The sequence below is a fragment of the Microtus ochrogaster genome, unplaced genomic scaffold (assembly GCF_000317375.1).
Source record: "Microtus ochrogaster isolate Prairie Vole_2 unplaced genomic scaffold, MicOch1.0 UNK30, whole genome shotgun sequence".
Lineage (NCBI taxonomy): Eukaryota > Metazoa > Chordata > Mammalia > Rodentia > Cricetidae > Microtus > Microtus ochrogaster.
In genome coordinates, this window is record NW_004949128.1 from 1,065,863 (window position 1) to 1,089,127 (window position 23,265).

General features: G+C 44.1%; 1 protein-coding gene across 4 annotated transcripts in view; it reads right to left on the reverse strand.

Annotated features, from left to right (window-relative positions):
* Ebf1 (EBF transcription factor 1) overlaps nucleotides 1–23,265 on the reverse strand; it is a 398,525-nt gene that overhangs the window by 3,196 nt on the left and 372,064 nt on the right. For all 4 annotated transcript variants that reach the window (XM_026789805.1, XM_026789807.1, XM_026789806.1 and 1 more), the window contains exons 12-15: nucleotides 12,351–12,416; nucleotides 11,301–11,478; nucleotides 10,454–10,633; nucleotides 6,929–7,123 (exon numbers count right to left, since the gene is read on the reverse strand). In XM_026789805.1, coding sequence (XP_026645606.1) covers nucleotides 6,929–7,123; nucleotides 10,454–10,633; nucleotides 11,301–11,478; nucleotides 12,351–12,416 — 619 coding nt within the window. The remainder of the gene's footprint in view (nucleotides 1–6,928; nucleotides 7,124–10,453; nucleotides 10,634–11,300; nucleotides 11,479–12,350; nucleotides 12,417–23,265) is intronic.

Here is a 23,265-nt window from a genome sequence, read left to right on the forward strand (position 1 = left end):
TCCCTCTCTCTCTCTCTCTCTCTCTCTCTCTCTCTCTCGTTTGCCTTTCCTCGTGTGTCCTGCACGTCCCTCCCTGCCCTTCTGTGTTTCCCTCCTCCATTAAAGTGGACCCACGTGGGAGCCGCCGTGTCGTGTCTGTGTTTGTTCCGCTGTGTGTGTCTGTTCTGTGCCCCGTGTTCAAGAAGAACACCCCTGCATTTATTATTTTTTTTAAGAAGAACAGCAGACCCAGGGGCAAGGAGAGCCAGGAGTGTGTGTGTGTGGGGGGGGGGTCCTTCAGTCTCCGTGTGACATTGCCCCAAGTGTCTTTGCATCCAGGCTCCAGGTGGGTCCTCTACCCTTCTTTTAGGTAGCAGGACCATAAAGCCTGTGGCCAGTGAAGCTAGTTTTTCTTCTATTGTGTGCGGGTGTGGAAGAGCAGGCAGGCTCTGTCCTGGGACAACCCAAGCAGTGTCAGTGTGGTCTAAAGTCAGGCAGATGGTTGACAAAACTCCTGCTCTTTTATCTCAAGAACTCGGTGGACACTTATCATCTGGGTCCTGAAAATATCCTTTGGGATTTTGTAGTTGTTGATTAAAATTAATTCAGGCTATACTGAATTTAAAAAAAGAAAGAAAAAGAGAAAGAAAGAAAGAAAGAAAGAAAGAAAGAAAGAAAGAAAGAAAGAAAGAAAGAAATCCAAACAGTGTTTTGTTACTTAGATAATTTGTAGACTGATTAGATTAGGCTTCTTCATGGGGCCTCATTGAAAGTTCCCCTCCAAGATCACTGGTGTGCTGGCACACTTCTCTAAGTTGGTGCTTCTAAACCCATAATTTTAAGAGCCCAGCTGGCACATGAGTGAGCAGAGTCATTCTGAGCAGGAATGGAGGGGATATGGCAGAGGGAATGCCTTCTGCAGAGGGGCTGTGCTGTCCTGGGATGCTGGCCCAAGCAGACTTCTGAATTCTTTGAAGAGAGCTGAGAATTATAGACTTTTTCAAACATGGTCTTCTGGAGATATATATATATATATTTGGAAATAGCTGATATTAAGATCAGATACACTCGAGGGGCCCTATGGGATAGCATGGCTTGCCACCTCTTCTAGGCCAGCTCACAGAATATAAGTCTAACGCAAGCTCTCTCACCCCTCATACAAGGCCCACAAGTACTTACAATTTTTATAAAGGGGTATAGCACCCTTCATTTTGCCAGGACCTTTTATACACCAAAATGCTAGCTGTCTATGACTTGAGTCTGGGCACCACAAAAGAGGCCCTCCCATTAAGAAACCCATTGTGTGACTACATGACAATCCTGGGTCGAAGAGCTGTCCTGCAGTCTAGAAATTAACGATGTGGGTGAGAGGGATGGGATCGGAGGCTTGGAATGTACCAGAAATGCTGATGGTATGCTTGACTTGCTCAAGCAGAGCCCGGGCAGATTCCCATGAGACTCCACATTCCCAGCATTGTGTGCCAAGGCATCATCACCAGACCGCAGTGGTTCGGCCACAGTCCCCAGTGCTGGGTGGTCACGTTTTCTGGGGGGAACCCCCAAAGCCATTGTGTTGAAAGGCGATATATTTCACCTTGAAGTTTTCCCACTTTGATAAGAACTAAGACAAAGATGGAAATCACCGCGGCACTGGGAAAGGTTAAGTGAGGAGGGAGAAGAAATCTTTCCCTGAACTATCCCAAGTATAAGAATCGTGAGCTGATCAGGTGTGGGGTGGGGCAATATCTTCCACACACTGAATATATCTATAGAGAAAAAAAAAAAAAACAGTTTTGTAAGGGTTGGTACTGAGGTGCATGGTACTTAGGGCCAAAAGGAGACGGACTGTCAACAAGGTATAGGGGAGTGGTTTGCTATGACTACTACTTCTACAACATGCCCTTGATCTTGTTTTAGTCAGTACACATTCTGATGGCATGTGACAGCTCTTTCCTGACTCTGAAGTCCCTGCATAGGACTTGGGCTCTAAAGGGCAACAATTTTAGAAGAGAAAGGACATGAGTTTCTATAGAACGGGGCTGAGCAGAGCTGGTGATTCGAGCCCTTGGTCTATAAAGACAGACTTGCTTGAAAGTCTAGGGTCAAGAGTTATCAATGACTTCATCTCAATAGCAGTGGGTGGAGCCTTTTCTACATTTTATTTGTCTATCCAAATGAAAGCAGCAGTTTCCATAGCTTTTCACATGATACTCATTGGCCTGAGTTACACGGGAAATAACTCTGCAGGCAAATGCCTGGAACAGGCCACACAGACGGTTGGCTCTGCCTATATTCATGGACTCGGCGGCTGCACAACAGCAACGTGAGGAGGGACATATCCATGAGCAAAGTGAATCAGGCACAAAAAGACAGGACACAGAGAAGCTACAGAGTTGATTTCATAGAAGCAGAGACTAGGGTGCGTTTGCCAGAGCTAGAAAGTGGGCCAGAGGGCAAAAGAATAAGTAACGGGTCCAGAGGACAGGTGAATAGGGCAGGTAACTTCTAATGGCACAGGAGCCTAATGGATAGCAATCAACCAAATATTTCAAATTAGCTAGTAGAGAGAGTTCCTTTGCCTTACAAATATCCCATGTAAAAAATACACTAACATATTGCATATGGACACACGCACATACACATGACTGCCACATGTAGCTCATAAGTATGTAAAATTATTTTGCCAATTAAAGTGTGTGTGTATGTGTGTGTGCACACGTGTGTGTGTGTGTGTGTGTGTGTGTACCAAAGGTCAATACCAAATACATTCCTTTATTGTTTTTTTGCCACATTTTTGAGACAGGATCTCTCTCACCTGGCTTGCTGTTTTAACTAGATTGGTTAGGTCAGCAAGCTGCAGGGACCCACACATCTCCTCTGTTCCTCCCATGCTATACTAGGGTCACAGCCACATTCAACTACAACTAGATTATGCATGGGTTCTGGGACCTGAACTCAAGTCTTTCTATTTGCACAACAAGTCACTTTAGACGCTGAGACATATCATCAGCCCAATTAAAAGTAAATTTTTAAAAATCCAAACAATTGCAACTATACAGAGCATATAGAAACCTTTTTATGGTTACTATTTCCTGAATTATAGCATAAGAGCTATTTGTGTGGTGTTACACTGTATTAAGTATGATAAGTAGCACAGATGATTTGAAGTTCATATACAGACACTACACCATTTATATAAGAGCCCTGAGTATCCATGCATTTGCGTATCTATAGGAGCCTTGAAACTATGTCCCGCTGGAAACTGAGGGCTGTCTACAGTCATTTCTGTTTCTCTGCAGGATGTCTTGGAGCCTGTGATACCTTATAAAGGGCACAGCTCTCTACAATAGCAACCCAGTAAGAACTACTTTCTAAATTCGACCACAATAGTTTGACTTCTTCACCAAACCATCTCCTGAGGATCAAGGAGTATTGAAGTAAGCGTTGCTTTGTCCTACAAATGTTTCTTCTCAAGTTTTCAAAAGTCTCCCTTATAGGAGAGACACAACCGACTTTGTAAACCATGAAATAGATACAAAGAGGCATACTAGGATACTAGGAGCCAAGGCCTCGAGTTTTTGCTTTCTTCCTCCTTCTGATACGGAGACCCCGCGTGGTTGAACCTTGTTATGAACGCCACACATCATCCCGGGACTTGACTGCTTACATGGGTGCTTCTCAGCTTAGAACAATGCTCTTTCTCCCTAGGCTAGAATCTAGTCACTATTCATCATGAGAAACAGTTTAAAGGCAACTTGCTCATGAAATGGTCTGATTTAGCTTCATGGTCCTTGCCTCTGCAGCCTATGGCTGGGAGCCAGCCTTTCTTGGGTAGATCTGCCTCTCTAAGCTGGGTATTGCATCTCCCCAAACACAGGGTCAGTTTTTGAAGTTGATAGACCTTGGTCCTTCACATGGACCTAGCCTGGGTGGCTCAACCATAGCTCTGGAGACACAGCACTGTAGAGTGAATGCTTGAGGTTCAAGCCTGAGGTTTCCTTAGCTGCTAAATGAGTGACTGCAGACAAATCATCTCAGCTCCATGTCTCTGTGTCCACATCTACAAAGTGGATGGAATAAGCAGCCACCAAAAAGAGCCATAGGGAGGAAGTCTTGTGTCATTGCATAAGCCAGGCTGGAGGCAAGCCCTCCTTCACTCCTCACCACCACACTCAGCGGTGTCGCCTGTCTCCTGCTGGCAAAGGGGTAGTTGGTTAAGGAGCAGGCTTTTACAAACCAGGAGGGTGTTCAATTAATAGTGGTAGTTGGAGGTGAATAGGCCTTTAAATATGCCAACAGTCTAAATGTGTCCCAGTTAGACATTCAGATTTCCACTGGTGTCTAGTCTTCAAAGTGTGGGGTATTTGGTATATGACAGTATTGGGAGATGAAATACAGTCTCGGTTCTAGGAGAGTCTAGAAACAATGCCCCATGAGGGGCACATCCAACTAGAAGGAAAGGTAGGGTCGTGTACAGCAAGTTCAGGAAGATGAATGTGTCTGGGCCTTCTAAGTTCAACACCCCTTTACTGTTAATCGCAAGCCTCCTTGTACTTTGCTCCTGATAGCAACTCTGTGTTTGCTAGTTTTATGTCGACTTTGCACAAGTTGGAGTAATCTGACAGGAGGGAACCCCAATTGAAAAAAACATCTCCATAAGATACAGCTGCAGGCAAGCCTATAGGGCAATTTTTAAATTAATGATTGATGAGTGTGAGAGGGCCCAGCTTATTGTGGTTGGTGCCACCTCAGGGCTGGTGGTCCTGGGTTCTATAAGAAAGCAGGCTGAGCAAGCCATGAGGAGCAAGCCAGTAAACAACACTCTTCCATGGCCTCTGCATCAGCTCCTGCCTCCAGGTTCCTGCCCTGTTTGAGCTCCTGTCCTGACTTCCTTCAGTGATGAACAGTGCTGGGGGAGTGTGAGCCAAATGACCCCTTTCCCCCAACTTGCTTTGTTCATGGTGTTTTATCAGAGCAATAGTAACCCCAACTAAGACACTAGCCAAAGTTGAGGCCGTCAGTTTAAGAATGGTAACTTTAGAGCTGGAGAGATGGCTGAGTTGTTAAAAGCCAGACTCACAACCAAAAATATAAGATTGGCGACTTTACTCTTTCCCGTTACTCTCTCATCGTTACTTCAAACTACATGAAATTATAGTTGTCTTAGCCTGGGGTATAATGAGGGAAGGTATTTATTTTTAGCTGATAGAAAGTAAAGCTGGCATGAATATTAGGGTCAGGATATTTCTAGCTTGTCTACCTGGCCTGAGATGTAGCTCCAGAGTAAAACACTTCCCTCTTTTGTTTAAGATGATGAACAGTAAGTAAGTGCACGTCCCATTAATGACAAGTTACTCTGGGCACTAACTAACTTCGTTATGCCAAGCAGTTTACCTCCAGGTTCTGAGGAATATTCTACAAAGTTCTGCCAGAGGGGGAGCGGCATAATGCTATATGGTTGCTTGGGCTCTGGAGTTGTAGCATTTAGGTTCAATCTGGACTCCACCACGCCATCACTATATGTGAACTAAGCTTGAATGGACCTGTTCATGGGCGGGTTGTGGGGGGGGGTACTGAATTCTGAAGGTCTTGGGAGAACCAGTGTGTGCTTACCTCAACAAAAAGTAGTCAGAACATAGCATGCGTCTATATGTTAAGTGGGCATCCACATGAATCCCAGGTATGTCACTGCCCTTCTGATCATTCTCTGACCTCCACAATTACCCTCTGAGTGACATGGTAGCCACTGAACGAGGCTCTGTGGTGAGCTGTGCAGGGCAGGTATTAAGGACGGAATCCAGGTGGCTTTGATTGACCTCCACCTCCAATGTCTGCCTGCTGCCTGTGGCCAGTATCCGCCCTCCCTAAACTCCATCACCTGATATTGTAGTGACCTCATGGCCTCTATGCTTCATCAGGACATTGTGGGGATTAAACAGATAAAGCCTGTTCCCCCCGCTTAAGAGGGCACCTGCCATACTGTTTGGTGCTTGGTAATTGATGGTTGATTATTTTATTGATCTGACTTCCCTGCAAGCTGTCTTAGGAATCTGGGATGCATTCTTGGCAAGTGTTGGACTTTGAAAAGGAGATGAAGATTGTAGCCTGAGTTTGAAGCCAGTGACGGCTATACACCAGCTGGGAGGAGTTAACGTCCTACCTTGAGGTTTCTCATCTGTAAGGTAAGGGCCGTGAGCACTTGAGCCGTCATCCTGCTGTGGGGGACACATGAGGTCGCAGAGGCTAACATCACTTACAGAGCCAAGCACAGAGGAAGACGTGAGAAAAAGAGATACGTTTTAAGGCTGGATCTCTGCCTTCCCATCATGCCGTGAACAGAAAAGTCAGCTCAAGGCCTGATGGTTCCTCCACTTCTCATATTGTGTAGGGGAAGGAGAGTGAATGATTTTAATGAGAAACAGAATATCCCAGTGGTTCTTAAGAGGCCCCTGACGTTTGCTATACGAGTGCATGGTGCCTTCACCTTGGATTCTGAAGTGGCTTCAGCTGTCCCCTCCTGTCACCTCCCTACACAGCTTTACCCTGACATGAGCACCAAGAAGAGAAGGCTGAGTGACCTACATGAGGGGAAAGCCCATCCCAGGAAAGACTGCCATGTTAAACAGGATAACATCTCCACAGCTCTGGTCTGCTGATGGCAACACCAGAGAGAGAGCGGGGAGAAAGGAGAAGTGGTAGCAAATGGTGACAGTGTTCCCAGGCAAGTCCTAAACCTGAGCAGAGTTCCTGGAACAGAAAGAGGATGTCTCAGACATTGCCACAGAGGAGACCTGAGCAGGGGTAGTGGCTGGGATCAAGAAGTCTGAACACAAAGGAACGGAGGAGTCAAGGTAGACAGAGAGACGCCGGTGGGTCCAGAGCTAACAGCCAGACACCTGCTTCAGACCTCTGGAGAGCAAAGTCTCCCGGCTGTGGGCCTGAAACTTACCTTGCAGGCTGTTCCCATTGGTGCTGGTGCAGGTGGGAGGCGGGGAGGTCTGGGGTCTAACCACGGGTGCAAATGCACTCTTCTGTTTCACGGCAGAGACCATGTTGGCTGGTGAGAAGGAGAAGATGCCCGAGGAGCTGCTGCAGTTGGAGGGGAGGCTTGTAGATGAGGCCATGGTGGGGCTGGATGGGACGACTGGGAGAACAGAGAGAAGAGAGGATCACACCTAGAGATGAGGAGGCTTCGTAGATCTGACCCGCTCACTCTGCTCTGACCATTCTTAGGGAGGGCTTTCCCTAAACGCTTGGAACCCTGACCAGTTTCATTCGTCACTTGGTACTTAACATGTGCTCCCTTCAAGTGAGTGGCTTCTGTGATTGTGTGCCCGACAGTACGGAGTCACTAGTGTCACAGACAGCTCCTAGGGGTGTGGGGTTGATCCCTTTCATTCAGCCCAGTCGATCCCAACACATGAAGCATGCTATGGAGGAGGACACAGAGTCTCCGTCCTCTGAGTTTCCCAGGCAAGAAAACAAAAGCCCAACCCCTTCTTAGGAGGGATGGCACACCACAAGCGGGATCAAGGTGGGTGCAGTCATCTCTCGGAAGGCAGAAGCGACATTAGAGAGGCTTCACAGAGAGCTTTTAGGGGAAGCCTTCCATCCCTGGCTGAAATAAGGTTCTAACACGGGATCTGGGGACAGACGGGACAGGGGGACGCTAGTTTGAGAGGATGTGGTCACTGATGAAGGAATGAGATGGATGAGGAGGAAGGGGGACTCAAAGGGAAAACCAGCCCTGTGACTAGGTTACAGGATCAATAAGGATGGACTTGGGTCTGGATACCACATAGACTCCAGTAGGGAGAAAGCTAGGTAAACGAAAACACCACCGCATGCAACATTGGTGAGAAACACATAACTATAAATTCCGGTTCCAAGTTCTCCCTTCTCACAGAGATTTCCACAAATGTTTGTGAGATAAGCGGGGGGAGGGGGGGGGCTCAGAGACAAATGCAAATCCTGTCGGCAATAGTGGGGGCTCAGAATATGCACTGAGAACACTTTGGCATGGTTACCTTAGGAGACAGAGACTTCCCACACAGTGCCAAGGCTAATGCTTTCACAGAACCCTTTCCTTTGCCTCTACGTCCTAGATACTCTTGTATCTTAATAAACATCACATATGACTTTGTGATGTGCAAAATTCTTCACATCTTTCCATCTTGTCACTGTCAGAATAATAGAAGGTCAGGGGGCTTATGACTTAAAAAAAACACGTATAAGTGATTTGGAACTCAGAAAGTAGCTGAGGTAATTGCTAGAATATACTGCTTGGCCTCATGACGTTGGAAAGTTGGAAATACAGGGGTCACATCAGTCATAGGCAAGGGTTGCCATCAGAAGGAAATGATCCTTTGTCACCAGCCCAAGCTAGCCTGGCTCCAAATGGGCCAGATGCCTTCTGGAGGAGAATACAGAGGCCCTGTCCACACCTCAGAGCTTTCCCCCACGTTTACTAGACTGTACTTTTTCTTTTAATGAGACCAGCATTTTTATCCATCTCTTAGGATTTGTAAATGTGGGAATGTGCTCAATAATAACACCCATTTAAATTGCAAAATTCCTGCATCGGAGGTTGGATTTTTAAATATTCTTAGACTTGAAATCCTGCTGGCTCACCACCGAAGGAAATTAATCTCGTTGGCAAATGCGATCATTATGTGTATTTAGAGGTGGGAAGTTTGGGGGGGCAGTTAACAAGAAAGGGGTGAAATATAGTGGAGTATTGCCATTTGTTACAACATTATTGGTTACTAGCTGCCATACCACAGAGTGTTCACCAGCCGAATGTCTTATTTTATTTTTTTTTATTTTGTCAGAATTTTTCAACATGAGTGGTTTATGAATAATTAAATATTACAGAGACAAAAATTCAAATCAGTTGGGCTCTGTGTTTATTGTTTTATTTGCATTTATGCAGATAATATCGTCCCATCTGAGGGCCTATTTGAGAATTTAACACTATATTTGTGAGCTCCGAGGAAATCAATTAATGGAAATGAAATGTTCAAGTTTCTCAGGCTAACAGATGTGATCTTAGGCAGAAGTCACTGGACGTCCCACTCAGGCTTGGGAGGGTGAGCAACCGGAGCCCTAAATTAAATCGCTACCATATAGCAATTAGCTTATTGATTTAATTAAGAATGCCACCTTTTAATTTTCAGGTCATGATTGAAACATTTTCTGATGGAGTAGCTGGGAGAATGTAGAGGGATAGATCTTTCAATAAATCAAAACCTAATGTGAAACCAACCTCAGTGTTGGCTGGTAAACAGAACTGGAGCTCGCAGGCTAGCTGGCGGATTTTAAACGTGCCACAAATGGCCAACTCTAAACAAATAAGGCAGAAAAGAAAAGGGAGCACATTCTGAGCAGAGAATTCCCTCAGAAGTAACCCCAGGCCAGGATGACCTGTGTCACCTGTGAGCTGTTAGCCGCACTTGAGCGTGGAGACAGCATTGTTTTCTGTATTTTTAGATAAGATTCATGAATATTCCTTCATTTGACAACACTTCCCTATTCTTCTGCAAATGTCTCTGTAACCAGCCACATTTTCTACATCTGAAGAACTCTCCACAATGTTCCAGATGAACCTGGCTATCTACAGAAAGGTCCTCAGAGAGAGATCAAGAGGTTGTGGGGACAGAGCCTGTGACATTTTAGAGTGAGAAATGCCAGTTTGCTGAGGCTTTTTAGATGTATGTGTTTATATAGAAAGATGCCAATTTGCTGAGTTCTTTCTATACAATTGGAGGGTTGTGCTCCTCCCTCAAATTCCTTTAAGCTCAATTTCTAAATTTCTTTAGGGTAGGAACAGGGCACCTTGGAATATTCATAGTCTGTATTGGCGGGGGGGGGGGGGAGAGTCCTGCCAGACTTTTGTGGAAAAAAAAAAAAAACAACTTAAGTTTGGATGTGTTGTTTTTCTTTCACTTTTTAAGAGCATATTACACACAAAAAGGAAAATAGAAACACCAGAAAAGAAGATATATTATTTAATGAGGGGATCTGTTGTCACAGCATCAGGAAATGATTTAGATTTACAAATGCTCCCTCCTGTGCTAGACCTGAGGACCAGATTCTGACCAACAGAATCTCACCCATGTTCCCCAACACTGGTAGAGGTGTGGCCTAGAAGCTTCTCCTCTTAAAGATGAAAATGCTGAGGCATGAAGAGGGCATGAATGTATCCAGGGGCCTTGCTTAGCAGCTACTAGAGGTGGGTGGCAACCCCATGGCCATCTGACCACAAGCGTGGGTTCTAGGAATGGCATCACGTGGCTCCGTTTGTAAAAGGTGAGCATACAGAGATGGCTGCTGGAGAGGACAGTGCTCAAGTGTGAGGGTTGCAGGCTGGGGGAGGGGCGTGGCTCAGACCAAGCAGCCCTGCCCAACTGGCCTTCTGCATGATGCTGAGCTCTGAGAGGGAAACATACAGGACTCGGGACACACATCTACTTACTGGCATAGGGTGAGTTGGCAGCTGAGCCATTGAGGAAGGTTGGGGAGCCACCCAAATTGGACATGGCGGCAGAGCCGTAGCCATTCATGCTCGTGGTGACAGAGTTATAGTTGGTCTGCTGGGGGGTGGTGCTCGGCACATACCCATGCGGTGACACGCTGCTTGAGTTGCGGGTGAAACCTGAGAAATGAAGGCAAAACCCAGGGTCAGGGTAGCGTTCAGGCAGTGACTTTTGTGGGAGACCTGGGGTATCAGGGAGGAACATCTCCATTACACCCGCCTCACAGCAACCAAAAGGGAAAAGACCCGGTGATTCATGTGCAGGGGTTGGTAGTGCTATCTCTGTGATTAAAATGGGAAGCTAGCAAAGACACATTTCTTAGGAGATCATAAATACTTAGCAGGGCCGTGAGAAGTGGCAATGGGCCTATAAATTATCATTTTGGAGCAGGAATAAATCCCAATCTAAGAGATGTTCTCCCGAGTTAACAGGTTCCTCTTCCCTGGGCAAGAATGATGTGTTGTGGCCTATGAGAACTTTAATTCCATCCCTCTTTGTGATCTGTCATTCATGATTTATGGGGGAAAGTTGGATGTAGAGATGGCTGCATGCATGCATGCATTCCTTAGAGCCCCCCTACTAAGTCCCCAGATGTGAAACTAGAAACAAAATTCTACAATAATATTTGATACACACAAGTGAAGAATCTCTCTTGGAAGAAAAAAATATTATATATAATATATATATAAATTTGATCTCAAGTAAATGGCAGAGGCCGGAAGGTGGGAGAATGAGTTTATCAAGGGGCAGGGGAAATGGAAGAGAGGGAAAAAGCAGCCTCCTGACCTTGATTGGTGGCTTGTGATGCCTCAGAGACATTCACAGCCAGTTGTCCACTGAAGGAGTTCACGCCCATCATCCCTGCATGAACCGAAGTGTTAGCAAGGGCTGGGAGCTGGTTGTGGTTGCGAGGGACGCTGTAGAGAGCCTCTGCAATGTCGGCAGCTCTCTTCAGGATAATCTCCTGGAAAGTCAAAGGCACAGCATTGTTAGCTGCCCTGACTCAGACTCCCAACAGCCCCATCCTTTTGTGCTTCCTCTCTGGCAGATTCTGTGCTCGGGACAGCAGTGGCCAATCTTTCTGTATCACCGCTGATGTACCTGTAAGGTCAGGTTTCATCATCCTGGCCACATCACAGTTGAGGAAACTGAGGCCATGAAAGGCAGAGAGCTCACTCGAGAATACTCATTTCTTTAAAGATAGAGTTGAGATCCAGAATGCTATTTGTTTCGGTCTGAAACCTATTGTTGTCAGTGTATGACAGTACTGTGGGATTTCCCTTCTTCTTCATGCATGGGAACTCAAGGCCTGAGAACCATGTCCTCCGGCTGCCATCCAGGGAAGCCAAATTCTGAGGATTTTAGTACCACTGTTTTCTGGACAGTGAACTCAGGAGAGGAAGGGAAGGAGTGAAATTGGTCAGAGTCAGTTTCCCAAGCAGCTTCAGTTTTTTGCATACAATTGTTCTCTGAAGCATGGATAGTACTTCATTCTATATTTTAGGAGAAGAAATTAAACCCTTCCTCCTCCTAAATTTGCTAAACTTGAGAGACATAAAACAAAACACAGTAGCTCTTTTTTTTCAGTTATGAAGCACATTCCCAGTGAAGATTAATTTTTAAATGGAGCATCTTTTCCAGAAAGGGATAGGACACAATTAAAAAAAAAAGATCGTGGAAAATTTGCAAAACAGGGAGGTCTGAACAGTCCTATGGCATGCCACATCTTAGATAATTAATACTTAGCTTTCATAGCATTTTTTACTATAAGGACTCAGAGATTTTTTTCATTGAATGATGAAGCACTTCATTAATTTAGAGACCTGGACCACTTACCTGGTTGTTGTGGGGCATCCCATACAGGGCTTCAACAAGATCGGCAGCCCTTTTAAGGATCACTTCCTGTCAAGAAAAAAAAAAAAAGATAGATGTGTGCTTCTGAATGACAGCAGGTGTCCTTATTTTTTCCCATGACAGCATCTCCATCCTTCTAGCCATCCTTTGCCAAGACACAATTGTAAAAGCAGTAGCTTGGGGGGCCCCAGAATGGTGTTAAGTTACCAATTTATCCTTGTTCACATACACACTTAATTGAGTCAAAAGGTGAGCATCATTGGTAATGTAAGATAAAATACATCACTCAGTCCTCTGGCATAGGCACGATAAAGCACTCATATGTTTATTGCTGAATACAATTGCGTGGTCATTTGCTGGATTACTATAATCGATGTCATTCAGGGCATGGTATGAATCCCTAAGATGTGTTTATTTTGTACTTAATTGCTTATTCCAGAAACCATGACCTTATCAGATGGGTCATTTCCAATCAATCTCCAGCCACTAAAGAAGCATGTAGCCTTAAGCTTCTTTTGTTTGTCTCTCTTGTATGGAGGAGCTATAAGGACAGGATACAGAAAGCTCACACACTGAAGGAATACAGTGCTGACCAAAGGCTTTGCACAAGGATTCTCCTCTCCTTAGAAGCCCCCACTGGGCCAATATTCATGACAAGTAGCCTTGATTTCTCATACTGCAATTCTTTGCTGTTTCTGTGGTGTTGGTGTTTCTTCTCTCTTGCTCACTTATCCCCCTCATAGGTCTATGTTTATTTATTACTCATCCGGCTTGAAGGAAAAGTAGCTTCCTCCTTTTACTAAGGTAGGCTTTCACCTTTGACTCGCATGGGTCTAATCAATGGAGGTACTCTATATAACACATTAGGACAAACATAAGCCATTCTTTCTGCACTGCACTTGATCTGTCTATAGATTCCATCTACGCTAGCATAAGGAAAAAATAGTAGCAACATTAGGCTTGGAACTGGTAAAAATGGGGCCCTAGCAAAGAGCCACATCCAACAGCGTGAGGTAGAAAGGGCGCTTATAAAAGCTTTGTTTACTGTAATTCAGTGTTGATAAAGTTGCAATGGAAGTATAACTTTAAAATCGGATGCCTTGGAGTTCAGAACAGGAAAACGGTGCTGTTCCATTTTCAGACGCTGCAGACACTGATCAGAAAATAGGGCTATAATTGCGTTCATTTCGCTGTCACCATAGCCTCTTCAAAAATCCTTCAGCAAATCTTTCAATGACAAGCTTTTAGATATATATTAGCATTTTTTTCAATTCAAAATTCTCCACAATATAAGATAAAACAGTTGTCATACTGCAGTAACTACTTATCACATATATAATGTCCTAAACTCAAAGAGGAGAGAGAGGACTTTCCAGTTCTTGACAAACTGCCAGACCGCTCCCCCTTTCTAAAACAATGCAGTCATTTTTCATGTAAAGGGTAGAGAGAACACTATAATCAATGGAATCTGAACCAATATATCTACAATTATCCCTTCACTTTTAAATGCAAGCTACACAATAATTTACCACTTTTTGTTTGTATCTGACCATAATTGACCACAGCAAGGGACCACTAAACCCTATCCCCAGCTCAAATCCAGCTAGTGCCGCTTTCTTCAAAACCTTGTGGCTTTATCTGGCTCCAAGGAAAGACTAAAACAAAACAGTAGCAACTTCGTTCTTTATTAAGAGATTTGCCATCTCTGTATCTATGGTCATGTATTTCTCCAAATAAATATTTGTGCAGATGTCTGGGCTCTACTGGGAAGATGTTTCTCTTCTTTTGGATTTTTGAAGAAAAAATAGCAATATACAAATATCTTGCTTGTCAAACTTATGACACAGTATATAGTAAAGTAGTGGATTTCAGCCTTGCAACACTGTAATTAGAGATTGTAACACCCTTCTTGTTTTCATTAATTTCACAAAATCGGGGAGTAAAGTTCAGAAAAAATGCCAAAGTCTTAGAAGAATTTATAAGTCTGAATGAAATATTGCATTTTTGGTGATCAAGTTTTCAGTGATATGACCAACCTGATGGTTTATTTAGGGCCAGAAGCTGGTTGTCATTTTACACTTGAAAATAAAGGACATGGATTCTCCCTGCCTCTCCCCACTCTTCCCCCAACACTGGATCTTTTTGATCTTCAGTATTACTGATTCATGATGGTGGAGCTTGTTTTTACTAACCTAGCACATGGGCACAGGCACAGCTCTGGCAGAATGTCACTCCAAACCCATCATTCGAATTTCAAGGAAGATGAATCCGGATGTCTTGTCCTAGAAGCTACGGCCTTAAATGATACCTCACCCATCTGAAAATGTCCTTCACTGTAGTATCAAATGTGGGGTTTTAGGGAGAGCCATATGTAGCGCAGCCCTGCCAGTGTGATTGGGTTTCCGCTAGTTATGTGTGCAAATGGGGAGGTAGAAAGGCATTCCTGGGCCCTCGGTGAGTTAGTGCCACAGCCCTGCAAGGTGCTTGGATTTCGGTGACCAGAAAATTGCTCTCACCTCCGTGTCATTACGCTCCCGGTGAACTAGCCCCCAAGCGTGTTTGTGTTGGGGATCTAATATATTGCCTTTCAATCAGAGCTGAGAGCCACTGAACACAGAGACAGAACATGACGAGCAGGTCAGGAAAGCAATAAAGATTTTACAGAGCTGTCCAAGGTGCTAAATTTACTCAATAATGGGTTTGGCACCATAGTGTTAACCTCTCATTTACTACCAGTTTGAGGGACTAAATTGAAGTAGCTGACTTCATTTACCTTGAAATGTATATTTTATGACATTATGTAACTAGATTGAAAGGGCACTGCAGTTTTAACAATTTAAAGGCTAAAGCATGTTTAAGACGAAACTTGAATATTTATTGTATATTGCACTTAAAGCATATAGAATGTTAAAATGTATTGATTAAATTTGTAAAAGGCATTATAAAAATGACAGGTAATATAAGAGATGTATGTCTTTTAAAATCAAATTGATAGTATATGCTATCTCTTCTGGGGCCACAAGTGTAATTTTTTTTGCAGTTTTATGTGATAATTTGAAAAATCTGTAATTTCACATTAGGAAATGATTGAGCCTACGATTTTTTTTTCTTAAAATAAAAGGAAAGAAATTTCCCACCAGGGGGAAAACTGGATATTTCATATAGTATTTTGTCTTGGCAATTATTCCTTAAGTCCTATTTTGGTGGCACTAGGTGGGAGTATAGTAGAAGGAACCTTCAATTCTAATATTCAGTTTCAATACTGCTGAAAAGAAAACCTACTTGACTGCTATTAAAATATAATTTTTCAAGGCATTCACTTATTAGAGAGATTTTTCTTTTCATAATGCTGCACCCTTCCCCCGGTCAAATTTTTAAACACTAGGCTTGAGAGATTAGAGTCTTCCAAGACAATTAATGCTAGACTTGGATTTCAAAAGCGATTCCCATTGGAGAATAAAGAAGATATCCACAAGTACAATAAATATTGAACGTCTTAAGAACCCCCTTTAAAGATTTAATGATGGTCCTCGCACAACAATCTGAGTCAGATGGGTTTATGGGTTTTTTTTTTGTTTTGTTTTGTTTTGTTTTGTTTTGTTTTGTTTTGTTTTAGTTTTTGTTTTGGTTTTCTCTGCATGGCCCTGAAGTCTTAAAGAAACAGAAAGTATTTACTCTTAAAAGCAACCTCCATGTTGATCTCTTTCCCCACAATCACACTCTGTCTTCTCCTGTCTTTAGACAGTGGTCATGGAATAAAGATTATACGGATGGGGGTAGGGCTTGTGGGCAGGGGCTATGCTACAAAATTGGAAAACTTTGTAGAGGCTTGGCTTGAGGTGAGGTTCCAGGGAAGGGTTCAAGTGTGATTGCTATTGCCTTTTCTTATGATAGGGGATCACCATAGCTGAATGGGCTACAAAGGGAAGTCCCATTTTTCCCATGTGGTCAACCAACCTAATGGTGAGTGATTTCTGAGCTGCTTGTGGCCTCGGTCATCACCTCTGAGTATCATCAGCTAGCTGCTGTAAGGACCCCTTACCCTCCCAGAACTGAGCCTCAGGGCTCCACAAGGGTTACCCACGACCTTCATCTTCCAGTCACTCTACCCTGGCGGATCTTCTTGCCCTGTGATGCTGGAGAGCTGTTCTCAGTTCAGGTCTAGTCAATACTCCGGAAACTTGAGTCAGACTGGTGGGTTCCTTCTCTGCTATCTCCTTACTCTATCCTTGTTGTCTTTCCTTCTTTGGAGAAACCACTCGCAATGCCTCCCACTCCCCCTGAGACTGGAGGTAGCAGCAGTCGGGTGGTAAAGGCAGAGGAAGCGAAATACAAGCTTCAGCTGGTCTTCACAGAGAACATTCGGCCAATGAAGAAATGGAGACTCAGGCAGGTCAGACAATTTTCTCTGAGTGAGCACAGCTGATGCGTGGCTGAGCGGGGATTCAACCCCAGACCTGCCACATTTAAGAACCCTAGATCTTGATAGATCTTCTAATCCTTCAGAAATGATTTCAGCTTTTCTGCAACCCTAATCAATTATCTCTCTCTTTCCTCTCAAAAAAACAGCATTGACCAGACCACCCAGAAATGCATAGAATACAAGCCATAAAATACTTTGCTCTGTCTGAAAGTTGCAAGCCCACACTGGCCACTGCTAGATGATAGGCTCTTTAAGGCCCTGGGTTCATCTTATTCTCCTTCGTTAAGGTCCTGGAATAATGCTCAGTGAAATCCAGCCCCTGAGAAAGTTCCTCAGGAAGAGTCCCTTCTGGGATTCCATCGCTGATCTTGTAAAAGTGCATGTCTGATTCATATTACTACACCAGTGACATATTTACTGCAATTCATAAAAGCACAAGAGTGAAATTTGGTGTTCTATTTGGTTCCTTGCCTTTTAATCCAATGTGTAAATTCCCAAAGGTTAAGTTCTGATCACTGAACTTTTTAACATCACTTTTTCTCTTAGGAATTTGCTCTTTCATGCCTGCCAGCTTGAACTTACATTTTTAATGTTGTGGTTAATAGAATAACTGTGTTAGGGCATTATCTCAGGTTATAGGTGTCTAGCAGCATGAGCCTGGACTTGGTAGATGTCAGCTTGTGATTAGCTACACTCTCAAGCCCTAAAAAAAATACACAGTTCTTTGCACATTCACAGAAAGTCACCTCAGTGACCTGGAATGTCATGTCAAATATGCAGAGACAGCCAGCTCATCTTTCATTTCACGATGATAAAATCTCTAGAGATTATTCCCCCATCCATGGGAGTTTCCTCTTTATCATTTGGCTTCAGATGTACAGCTAATCACCCAAAGGGGAAGGTTGTGCAATTGCCTACATATGCACTTACTCCAGCTCAACATTTTGAGCAACACAGAGACTGATGAGTGGGGAGAGGGCCAGAACCTGCTTTCTGTCACAGCTCATACAAGCCAACTCCTGCAGCTCAGGGGTAACCACTCATCAACTCAGATGATTTGGATTTGGAGACTCTGGGAACTCCTAAAGGATTCCCTGACACTGCAGAGGACAGCGCATGCCACCACGCATACTACCCCAACCAGGAGATTAATATTTTGGGGGATGCAGAAGGCAACAGAAGAGAAACATGACAGACTTGAGTGATCAAAAACAAAATGATTCACGTGATTCCCAAAGAAAAGGGCGAAAAGGTCCAATAATAATGTCCATTCCTCTGACACACATTTATCACCCAATACCCTTTCTCTTATCAGGGAACTCAGCATGCAGTGGACCAGATCAGTAATATAAAATAAAACAGAATGGCAGAGTTATTACTGCCTTGGAAATAACCAGCCTCTATTAAGGAAATCAGCATAGGTTTCACTGGGTGCCTGCTGCAGAGTTTATTGAAGGACCCGGATTTTGCCCAGCTTGCTAGCCTTGTGGGTTCTGACTCCTTCGATTCTTGCTCCAAAAAGCCTTGGTGACATTACTGATTGGAAAGCCCCAAAGCTGAAACATCAGACTAGAAGTGTTCAGGAGCCTTTCCCTGACCATGCTGGGTGCATCAAGCGATAAACACCAGTTGTATTGAGATGTGTTTCTTTGGAAGATAGGCTTATATCCTGACTTCCTGTGTGTTTATTCAGCCAAATGGAAAATTCCACAATGGGAGACTCCACATTCTAAACAGTCAGAATAAGGAGGGCAGTGAGGAGATGGGTGAGACAAACCAAAACAATGCTCGGGCACCGTTCAGTTCCCTGCCCTCTGAGACATTCTTCACATTTTTCTATTTTTCTTGTAATATGAAACTCCGTGAAAGAGAGCTTCCCGCACGTCGTTAGAGGCCCTCGGTGCCACACTTTAGCACCCTTTACTCAGAAGCCCTGTGACTGAGAAGAGTCGCTTACATTTAGCGTGGATATAATTAAGCATGGTTCTGTTGAAAGGGGCACTCTCATTACGGCTAAGGACCACTTTAGAGTAAATTGAAATGGAAAGGAATGGCGCGGAGGAGGTGGAGGTAGCAAGTGGATATTTCCAGGGACGCATAAAATGCCAAATGTGTAACAATTAGATTTTACAGCTCGGCACTCTAAAGACTTCAAAGTGGTTTTTATTATATAAGAAGACTCAGCTGGTGCTGGGGTGCTGGCTCAGTCAGGAAAGGGCTTACTTCCCCAGCTTGAGGACCTCAGTTCGATCCCCAGCTTCTTTGTAAAGGCATAGCTGTGTGTGCCTGAAACCCTAGAGTTTAGAAAGCAGAGAAGAACAGATCTCCTTGGGGCTCTCTGGCTATTTGTGGAGTCTGGAGTTCAGCGAGGGACCATCTCCAAACCCAGGGAAAGTAAAGAAGATACAGCATCAACCTCTGGCCTTCACATGCGACATGTGTGCGCGTAACTCTACACATTTATCAACACACACATAAACATTTTCTTCCAGATAAGTAAATAATAATGACTCACCTGAACCTATAACTACCCTACAGAACACTCTGGTGAATAATTTGTTTATCTTTTTTTTTTTAAAAAAAATCAAATTCCAAAAATCTGTGTTCATTTCAATAATAAAACCATTAAGTATTTTTATTATCATTTGTGTGTGAGTGATTGTGCATGTATGTGTGTGTTTAAGTGTGTAAGCGAGAAGGAGAGGGAGGGGAGAGAGAGAGAAGAGAGAAAGGGAGGGGGAGGGGAGAGAGAGATTGAGAGAGAGAGAGAGAGAGAGAGAGAGAGAGAGAGAGAGAGAGAGAGAGAATGAATAAGTATATCATCTGTATGGGTGCCTGTAGAGGCCAGAAGAAGGCATCGGATCTTCTGGAGTGGGAGTTACAGGTAGATATGAGCTACCTGATATGGGTGCTGACTTTGGTCCTCTGGAGAAGCAGTAAACATTCTTAACCACTGAACCATCTTGCCAGATCCCAAAGTTGCAAGTATTTTTTTTTTTAAAAAGAGTCTGCTGTAACTACTAGCAGGGTCCAAGACACCCAAAGCTTCCTAGTGTAAAGAAAACTCAGGAGAGATTTGTGATTCTATCCTGACTTTCTGATTGTTTGTGTTCAGATTAGAGGACAGCCCTTCTACTTCCCAAGTGTCTTAATATTACGGAATGCAAGTTGTGCTGGGGATGTACCCGAAAGCATGCTTCTGTCATAATCGTGGTGTAGGAGCCTTCTGAACCCTGGGAGATTAAAATCTGCTGTAAGCTAACATGGCTGGATCCACGTAAGACATCCTAACTTACATGATCGACTTTTACAGTGGAAAGAAAAAGGCTGTTTTCACGCAGCCGTTATTGCCTCAATGGAAAAAAAAAATCAATGAACGTGAAATGAACAAGAGATTTTGTCTGAGCTGCAGTTAATACCACTGAAGAGCTATGGATATTAAAAGGTCAACAAATAAATTAGCCAGAGTGTTATGAAATGAATGATTTGGCTTATAATTTTATTGAGTGAAAATTGTTCCCTGCCTATTAGACCAGGTAATTTTTATCTGGTGCCTCAATGACTGTTCCATAAGCAATAATACAGTTGTAAGAGCTGCCGGTTCGATCGTGTGACCTCTGAGAAGCTGGCCAGGACAGCCGACTTCCCGATGATGGATAACATAGCATAGCTTGGTCTCCAGGAGGTGCCAGGCCTCCCTTCTTGCAAGGAATCTCATAAAAGAAACATTACAAGTTGATTCATTTTACCAAAATGTTCGACTTTTCAGGTGCCAGCAGTTCCGTGTAAATTGTGAAGACGGCATTGCTGGGAAGAGTTACAATGGCTTTCCCTCCTCTCTTTTGGTCGCTGGGCTTTCTCTTCTAAATGGTGTCATGGTAATTGGTGAATGGGAGCCTGGGGTGTTTCCTGCCACACATACAGTGAAGAATGGTATCTGTGCCCTTGTGGATGTGACCTGCTCTGAGGTACAAAGATGAACCCGCCAACCCCTGGCTGCCTCTTCTCATTGCAATTCATTGTGCTGGTTTAAGACCAGCGCTCTGGGTTAGGTCCTGCCGAGTGGCCTTGGAAATCGACTTTCTGATCAGGATAAAAGGCTCTCCTGAAAGAGAAAACTCTGGACAGAGATGCCTTTTTCAGGGGTAGGTTGTAAAGTGAGCACACGAAACAAAGCTGCCTAGAGTCAAAATTACCCTTGAAAGTCTTTTAAGTCACCTTTAAGTCTCCAAGGCCGAGGCTTTTAGAGAAACACACACACAAAAAAGCCAAATATTATTTCTGTCTCTCTTTGTCTTTGGGTCCTGGCTTCCCTTCCCTTAGGGCAAAATGAAATTAATATCTAGCTTGAGAATAAAAGGTCTTGGAATGAGCAAATGAGATGCTTGTCATATGTGCATGTGAGGTGTATGCACGTAAATGTACATATATGTATGTGTATGTGTGCAAAATGCATGTGTGTTTACATTTATGTTCAACTTAGGTGGTGGACTTAAGTTGACTTTGGCTTTGTAAAGTTACTGAACAATGTTGGCTATTGTATGTATATCTGGGTGAACCATATCTGTGAATTGTGTTTCTCAAGGTTTAAGGGATGGTCTTGGGTACATCTGCAATTAAAATCCAGTGCCTTGGGCTGGGGAATTGGCTCAGTTTGTAGAGTTCTTGTGTAGCATGCAGAAAGTCCTGGGTTTGAGCCCCGACACTGCATAAAGCTGGGTGTGATAGTATACTTCTGCAATTCCAGAATTCAGAGGTAGAGACGGGAGGATCAGAAGTTAAAGACCATTCATGGTTACATAGCAAATTGGAAGCCATCCTGGGATATGTGACACCTTGTCTCCCAAGAATTACAAAAAAACTAAGTAAGTAAGCAAATAAATAAATAAATAGAGGAAAAAATCCAGGGCCTTGAAAAGTGGAGAAATGGCACCAAGGTTAAGCATGGGTACTGCTCTTACAAAAGACTGGATTTCAATTTCCATATTGGGAGGCTTACAATTGCCTCAATAACTCCAGTTCCACGGGATCCAACACCTCTAGCCTTCATGGACATCTGCATTTACATGGACAGGGAGAGGTGTTCCCGTGCACACACGTGAGCGCACGTGAGCGTGCGCACACACACACAAATGCACCGTTTATCAAACTCCAGGGCCTCTTGATTGCTGGGGACTCAGTAGTACCTCCAATGCTTGACTGCTGTATTATCCAGGGCTGAAGAGAGTGAGCCGGAATTCTGCCCTTGACCCCTTGACTGTGCCCCTATGGGTTTCAGTCTTGAAGACAATCTCCTGGTGGCTGGAAGATGGAATTGGCTTTGCCCCTTCCTCCTGCCATTCTTATACAGGACGGGTATATGAAGTAGGTTAAACTGAATCTGTCTCCAGGAGCTCAAGCCCTCAAAGAACATTTGGGAGAGTTCCAGAGCTCAGCTGGTGGGTAACTGTTTCTATGAGCCCTCACCACACAGGCTGAGCAGCCAAATAGAAGGCATTCTCCCCCTGGATTGCCTGTGTGGGCCTCTAATTCTTGTTACTACTTTCGCCTAGCTCAGCCATTTGTGAGCTAACTTTAGTCAATGCCACCACATCTTTCCTCCACCCAAGTGAGCCTGAGGGATCTGGAGACTGGCATGCAAAACCTCCTGTCTTTAGAATTCCAGTTTCCTCATTCTCAGAGGCAGTAAGTAAGCACATGGGGACTCAGGCGCTAGATCTGAAGCTCACTGGGCTGAGCTCAAACCCACACTATGCTACTTAGTGTGAACACATGCTTTTGTTTCCTTATCTATAAAAGAGGGGCGATGCCAGTACCTGCGCCAAGAGGTCCCCCACAGTGAGTGCTTCCCAAGCAACGGTCAACAATATCGGCGATCCTCACTTCTTTTACTGAGCTTCTTGGCAAGCTGTACTCATGCTGTACTGGATGGTGTTAGGATGGAGAGGGAATCCTGTCTGTAACACCCTGAGAGTGATTGTGAGTGGAGGGCTGTTGGGACAGTATGCGAAGGTGGGAAGCCGCCACTCCTGGGCTGCACACGCTGCTCTAGAAGCCTCAGCTCTCTACTGCATAAGGACCAGCACATCGCTTTCCTCCTCTCTGCCTCTGTCTGCTCGTCCCAAACAAGCAGAAAATTGTAGTGAAAAATAAGTCAGCAACAGATAAAAATCATCTAAACGAGTGAACACTATTATTTTGTGAGGCTCATGTGACTTTTTGGTGAAAGGTGTGTTTCTTATTGCATGTATTTGTATATGCGTATATATGTATTCATATGTGTTTGGGTGTGTATGCAAGCTTTCCTATGGAGGCTAAGGGTAATGTCTGGTATCTTCCTGATTGCTCCCCACTTTACATCCTGAAGGATGCCTAGATGAACTTGGAGCTTGCCAATTGCCTGTTCTACCTAGACCACTAGTTCCAGGGATCCCTTGTCTTTGTCCCCTGAGGCTGAGATTACAGGCAGGCCAC